The sequence below is a fragment of the Clytia hemisphaerica genome, unplaced genomic scaffold (genome assembly GCF_902728285.1).
Source record: "Clytia hemisphaerica strain Z4C2 unplaced genomic scaffold, Clytia hemisphaerica genome assembly, whole genome shotgun sequence".
Taxonomy (NCBI): Eukaryota; Metazoa; Cnidaria; class Hydrozoa; order Leptothecata; family Clytiidae; genus Clytia; species Clytia hemisphaerica.
In genome coordinates this window covers 76,801-83,971 of record NW_027104005.1, presented here as the reverse complement: position 1 = coordinate 83,971, position 7,171 = coordinate 76,801, and the positions used below count along the sequence as shown (strand labels likewise).

Genomic DNA, 7,171 nt, shown 5'->3' with positions numbered 1-7,171 from the left:
GAGTTTTGAAGTTTAAAATGTTCGTAACAGCTTCAGGAGAAAGATTAGTGAGAGTTTGATGTACGAGTCGGACATTGAACTTTGTTACAGTATGTGGCAAAGTTGGAATATCCAGGTTAATGAAAAGAGGAGCAGATTCTGCATTAAAAGCGCATGCATCTTTTTTGAAGTTTGCCTATTCTAGAGTTTTGAGTGAGACTTTGCCCCCATACGATTATTGCGTATGACAAATGAGAGTGAAAAATAGCATAGTATAAAGTTTTAAGAATGGTCTGTGGAACAAAGTGACGCAGTTTGGATAAAATACCATTCGACATTCGTCTTGCGGATAAAATGATCAAAATGGAAATTCCACGCTAGAGATTCATCGAGAAAAAGACCAAGATATTTGACACATTTCGAAAATTTCAAGACATGCCCATCAAGATTGAGATTCATGGTATATGGTACAGGTTTATTTTTACTTCTAAACAGGATAACCTCAGTTTTTGTAGTATTAAGAGAGATTTTGTTGGCACAAAGCCAAGAGGAGAGTCTGATTAAGTCAGAATGGCTTTAGGAATGTCATTTATATATATTAGAAAAAGTAGAGGCCCTAGAACAGAGCCCTGGGGGACTCCGTGTCTGATAGATCGTTTTGAGGAATCATGACCAGAAATTGAAACATATTGTTTCCTCTCAGTCAGGTAAGATCGAAACCAGAGGTTCGCAACGCCACGTATGCCATAGTGATGAAGTTTTGATAGAAGAATTTCATGATCTACTGTATCGAAAGCTTTTTGAAGATCAATGAATACCCCGCAAGAATACAACCCTTTGTCAATATTTGACCGAATTTTCTCTGTTACATTTATTAATGCGTGAGAAGTAGAGTGTTTATTGCGGAATCCAAATCGGTTTTTGAAGATGCTGTTGTTAATGTTAAGAAAATTTACAACTCTGGATTTGATTAATTTTTCAAATATTTTATCAATATTAGAGAGGAGTGAAATTGGTCTAAAGTTGTTAGGATCGTTTGGGGAACCTTTATTTTTATACACCGGTATTACTTTTGCCATAAGAGTTGTTATGAACTTGCCTGTCTGTATTGATAAATTGAAAATTTTAGCAAGGAGTTGAGCTACCTCACCAAGAACCGATTTTAAGATTTTTGGTGGGATGCTGTAATGGTCCATTTGCCTTAGATTTAAGAGCATTGATAATTTTTACGATTTCTCAGCTTGTATCTCCTCGAAAAACAGAGAATTTATTGGTGAATTTACAAGAGTTTGATGAAAGTTCGCTTCCTCATTATTAACATTTATAGTTTGACGTATTTTAATACGTACTTTAGTTTAATACTATTGTCCTTCTCTCGCGTGTAAGCCTTTAAGAGTTGATCTCGTCTAGCAATAGAGGTTTTAGTGCCTTTAGTTATCCAAGATTTAGCTGTCTTTTTCATTTGCTTATTGGTGAGTTTTTGCAGAGGTGCGTGTATATCTATTAGGGTATTCATTCAATCAAAAAAGCTCTTAAAAAGAAGATCTAGATTATCCGAGTCAGAATGCAAGATGTCTACTCTGTAAAAGGATTCTTTGAATTTATTGTTATCAAAATTTTTCCATCTCCTGTAATATTTTGTTTCCTTGCAGGAGTTAAAATGAAAATTCTCAAATATCAGAAATTGAGGCAAGTGGTCAGAAATACCTGAAAGAAGATTTCCTGTTAAAGGTTTGTATTTAGAAGGAGTGAAGAAAATGTTATCAACGAGTGTCCTTGACCTATCAGTGATTCTGGTAGGTAGAGAAATACTAGGTAAAAGAAAAAAGGATTCAAGAGAGTCTACGAAGTTATTTACATGTGGAGAGTTACCACATTCTAGCAAGTTGAAATTAAAATCACCCATAAGCACAAGGCGCTTATTTTCCTTATTAGCTTTTTGTAAGAAGGGAATGAAGAAGTCGTTTGTAAAAGTTTCGATTTTCATCGTTGGATGTTTATAGATACATCCAACAATTACATTTTCTTGCTTCTCAAACAAGAGTTCGCAAAAAGTAGATTCAAGTTGAGAAGATTAGAAAGGTCTTTTGTAGGATAGAACTGTAGATAAAGAAAAAGAGATTAGCACCAAATGAAGCAACATTTCTGTGTGATTTCGTTAAAATTTACCGTTTCAAGTTTTGGCGTTATTTATAGCCTTTTGATATAAGTCAAAAAAATAGTCAAATAGGATGTCGGGAAATAGGGTCAGCGTAGAAGGGGTTGGTGTTTACTTAGGACCGGTGTATTAAAGGACCGATACGGTATTCTACTTTTTAACTTGCAGCATTTTTTCCTTTCATCTTTACTGTACAACTTTTAATGATTTTACCTCATTATATTTTAGCTTTTTTCATACGCAAAACCTTTACTGCGTAACAGTTTCACCTTTCTATCTTGCAACCTTTTGAATTTGTGTGTAAGTTTGCCTTGCTTAAGTGGAACGTCATATTTTATAAGAGTTTATTTGAGACTTGAATTGTAAGTTAAAAATTCATTTTTCGCAAAAATATATCAAATTAATATTTGATCCAACTCATATAATTTCTATCTTTCACCCCTGCATCAGTGACCCGATCAGATCCAGCCAGGTAATATAACCTGGAAATTGCCTAAGTTATCGTAATTCAAGCCCCTATGAGCCTGTTTAGAATTTATTTTTAAATTTTCTACCCCATCTGTCAAGATTTGGAAATAGCATATAGTGTTTCGCAGTGAGGATCGGTTTGTTTGATTATTTTCAGTGGGGACAAATATTGAGGGTAACTTTCAAACATGACGATATTTTGACCAATTTTTCCAGTGGGAAGGGGTCCCAGTGGGTCTGTGAGAAGGGGGTGTACTTGTGTATCTCCTTCTCCTCACTCAGTAATCATTCTATTTTCCTATGCTAGGTGCCAAGGAGCTCCCGAGAAAAGTTTCTCTGACTTCATCATAATTACCTACTGTTCATTCGCTTACAAAAAGGCCAAAGAAAGGGTACTTTTTCTATGAACCGAGATGAAAGCAGGGCCAGCAGTCAAGGAAAACCCAGAGAACTCGATGAGAACCCTGTTTTGTTATCAGCCCGGGTAAAGTCCTATTTCTTTTATATAGCCAGCCCGATGGTTTTACAACTTAGTCGGCTTATTGAGACAGGGGTGTCTTCATAGAAACTTCTTAAAATATATTTCGGACATTCGTGTACAGTTGGCTCTCACTAATTCGAACTCGCACGGGGAATCTTATTTGTTCAAATAACCAAAGAGATTTGAATTATCAGAGAGTGTGAAAAGAGAGTTCCTCCCTAACGGGAACTGAGAAATAAGTTCGACCTATAAAAAGATTCGAATAGAATTTTGAATGAGCGCATTGTATCAGTTAGATGTATATTTCATGCATATTTCCCCTGTGAAAAATCTAAATTCTTTAATTATTTCAAGACTTTTGATAGAATAGCTTTTAATGGTTTTTGCCTTTGTCTAACTTAGATTTTCAGTACACAAACAAGAAGCTTGTTCTTCTATAAGCAGAACATGCTAACACTATACAGTAGGCTCAGAATTGAATAATTTGCACAAATATTTAATAACTTGGGGTCTAGCTAAAGGTTTTGATAGATAAAGAATGGGAATGAAACCAGTATGAACACGGCGATCTTTAATCGGGCTTGTTTGATTCAAAATTATTTGCCGTAATTAAAAATTGATGGTCTAAAGACGTAACTTTTCCCTATCTGATAGAGAACAATGGAAACGAATGTTCAGTGAAAATTTCAGAACTACTACTTTCCTATCGGCAAAAATTTCAATTCCAATTTTGAGGGATGTAAAGCGTGATAAAGCAGAAGTTTGAGGGATCAAACTTTTCCAAAATAAACGCCCATTTTTGAAAAGACTTTTTTGAAACCAATTCTTGTGTTCAAATTTTACATGTAAAGGCTTCATTGAACAAAATTAAATCCTTTGAAGAAACAGTACAGCACTTATAACAAAAAATTAACTTTGGATTTCCCCGATTTCTAAACTTTACGCTATGAAGATAATACAAAGTGTATTTAAATGGGCACTTTTATTACAAGTAACACGACGGAAGCACTCACGAGCGAGCAAATAAATATCAAAAGAACTTGAAGCTTTCTTATGATGACTGGTCGAGGAGTCGCCTCGTTAGTACCGTCTTCCGCTGAAGTTTATACTGCCTACCAGCTTGCGAGACAATAACACACTTCCGGATCAAGTGCTAATCCAGTGCAGTTAATCCAGTGTGAACCATCAAGGTGGTTCACAAAGGCCAGCACACACTCAACTCATCCATTAAAAAGATTTTGAGCAAAAAAAATTAGGAGACCTCCAGCTTTCTTTCTCAACCAATCAATACGTTCAATTAAGATAAGTCACTTTTAACCAATCAATGACACTGAAAAAATGATTTCACACGAAATCGAAGCATAAAAGACTAGGACTGACGTTGGAGTACAATCTTGGTCGAAATATATTGAGATTTTAATGCATTTTATTTTAAAGTTTTTCAGAATTTAAAGTTCGGGAGAAGATTGCTATTTTAATATTTCCACTTAAATTTTTCGATTTTGTCCCGAGTTTGAGGTCTAAATTTGAAAAAAGGCGCTGTCAATCACCAGTGCTTTATAGCTATCTTCCCTAAGGAAAATGAGGTATGTATGAACTTAATTTTTTTACTAAATGAAAGCTAAAAAACATATGTACCGTCCATTATACTTTTGAACCCCATGAGATGCCGTACGAGAATGATGCTGTCCGATAATTAACGAGTTTAAGATAAAAATTTGAAAAAGGCGCTGTCAATCACCAGTGTTTCATTGCTATCTTTTCGTAGGGAAAATGAGATATGAACTTAATTTTTTCACTAAATGACAGCTTAAAAAATATAGATACCGTCCATTATACTACTGAACCCCATGAGATGCCGTACGAGAATGATGCTGTCCGATAATTAACGAGTTTAAGATAAAAATTTGAAAAAGGCGCTGTCAATCACCAGTGTTTCATTGCTATCTTCTCCTAAGGAAAATGAGGTATGAACTTATTTTTTTCACTAAATGATAGCTAACAGACATAGGTACCTTCCTTTATACTTTTGAACCCTACAGGATGCCGTCCGAGAATGATGCTGTCCGATGATAAACGCGTTTAAGGTCAAAATTTGAATCGGATGCTGACAACGACCAGAGCTTCATAGCTATCTCCTCCTGGGGAAAATGAGGTAAAAACCTAATTTTTTCAGTAAATGGTAGCTAATAGACATAGGTACCGTCCATTGTAGTTTTGAGTACCAAAAAATGCTGTCCAAGAATGGTGCTGTCCACTAAAGTAAATTGGATCCTGAAAAGTATAGACGGAAGCTGAAAAATATTTTGAATCGGATGCTAACTTCATTTTGGTAGCAGCAGCAACTTTTAAAAGCATGTGCAATCAAGCAGTCATTAAAAAGTTCTCACGGCGAATGTTTACAAAGGCTTGGTTACACTTCTTGCACTAGCGTATTTTAATTGTTAAGAAAAGTGCCGTTTTTCATCTTTGTGAGCGAGTCCACCTTTAGAATATTGGTCGCAGTACGCCCGCAGTCAAACGCCCAAGCCATAGTTTGTGCCCAAATAGTTTTCTCGACAGACAGACACGCAGAAAAGCTATCGTAATACTTTCGCTATAGCAGAGGGCATTTTGTAAAATTGCTAGATTGTTTTGGTCAAAGCACTTGTTATACATTTTTGGAAAGCTAAGGGGTAGGGGAATCAAAATTACTTAGGTTCGTTCTTTTTTCAAACATTTTGGTGTGATTTTCGGATAAATATGACGGTCTCAAGCAAAAATCATAGGGTCAAAAATTTATGAAAGTTTTAGCTTGAAAAAAAGAAGACCTGTTGTATATTTTTGTAAAGCTCTCAAAAAAATTAAGATTAGAGATATATATTGCAATTATAGGTGATTTCTGTACATAACTCGAGATATTAACTCATAAAAACAGTGTTTTTCAGCCAGAAACAGCTGTTTTGTCCAGTTTTTGCGCTTTCTTGAAGCAAAAATTTATTTTGAAGGTTAGCAAAGGGCATCCACTTAAATTCCTCAATTCTTTTGGGAGGGAGTTGAACAGGGAGTCTTTCACATAATCATATTCTTGAAGTTCTATGTTGCCACTACTCATGTAGCTTGTCTCTGCTTTCACTTTGGTATTTGGTCCGTAACGTAAGAGCTCGAACTTGACACCGCTAAACTCCATGGTGCTATCATCCGACCAGTGTAAATTGAGTTCAGGTCTTCTTGAAGCTTTTGTGTATCATCTATGTCATCTACACCTTTGATGAGCCTTGTGTCATCTGCAAAACTTCGTGTGGAAGAGTGTTGAACTTCATCAATGTCTCCCATTAACATTAGGAAAAGTTATGGTCCTAGAACACATCCATGTGGGACACCTTATATAACAGGTGTGGGGGTAGATGGAACGCCATCCACTATTACGGCTTGGTGATGATTCGTTAGGAATGATTGCAATCATTTCAAAACCGTTTCATCGATTCCAAGATTTTGGACTTTGGTGAGTGCCAGGTTTAAGTATACTTTATCAAAAGCCTTGATAAAGTTAAAGTAGACGACATCTGCATTTTTGCTTTGTTCTCAATGTACTTTGTCAATTGTTTTCTTAAGATTTTTTCGAACATTTTCACTAGGTGGGAAGTGAGGGCTACTGGGCGATATCTTTCGGGTTCAGTTCGATTTCCTCCTTTGTGGATAGGGACAATGAGGCATTTTCTCAGGGTTCCAGGGGTTTTATCCAGTATCCAAGCATTTTCTCCAAAGGTGGTCTGGACATTGATTTTTAGCAGTTTTTTAGAAAGATTGCTGGGAAGCCATCTGGACCAGCCGCAGAGGTATTATTGAGTTTATCAATCATATCCTGAAAAACTTTTCTTGTTAATAGAATATCTTCAATTTGTGATCGTTGATCAGCTGTTGGAGGGGAAGGGGTGTTTTTTGGTGTACTGAAGACTGATCTGTATTGCTGAGAGAGGATCTCTTTCATCTTTACTGAATCGCTAATCAGATTTCGTTCTTCTAGTAATGATCCAATTTTTGTTTTTGACTTTAGTAATTTGTTTTGCATATGAGTAAAAGTATTTTGGTTTTTTTAATAGCTT

At 35.8% G+C, this 7,171-nt stretch overlaps 1 protein-coding gene across 1 annotated transcript in view; it reads right to left on the bottom strand.

Annotated features, from left to right (window-relative positions):
• LOC136811349 (putative uncharacterized protein DDB_G0274435) overlaps nt 1-6,846 on the bottom strand; it is an 8,719-nt gene extending 1,873 nt beyond the window's left edge. The window contains exons 1-3 of the mRNA XM_067067964.1: nt 6,809-6,846; nt 2,786-2,825; nt 2,000-2,079 (exon numbers count right to left, since the gene is read on the bottom strand). Coding sequence (XP_066924065.1) covers nt 2,000-2,079; nt 2,786-2,825; nt 6,809-6,846 — 158 coding nt within the window. The remainder of the gene's footprint in view (nt 1-1,999; nt 2,080-2,785; nt 2,826-6,808) is intronic.
• Between the last annotated feature and the right edge of the window lie 325 nt (nt 6,847-7,171).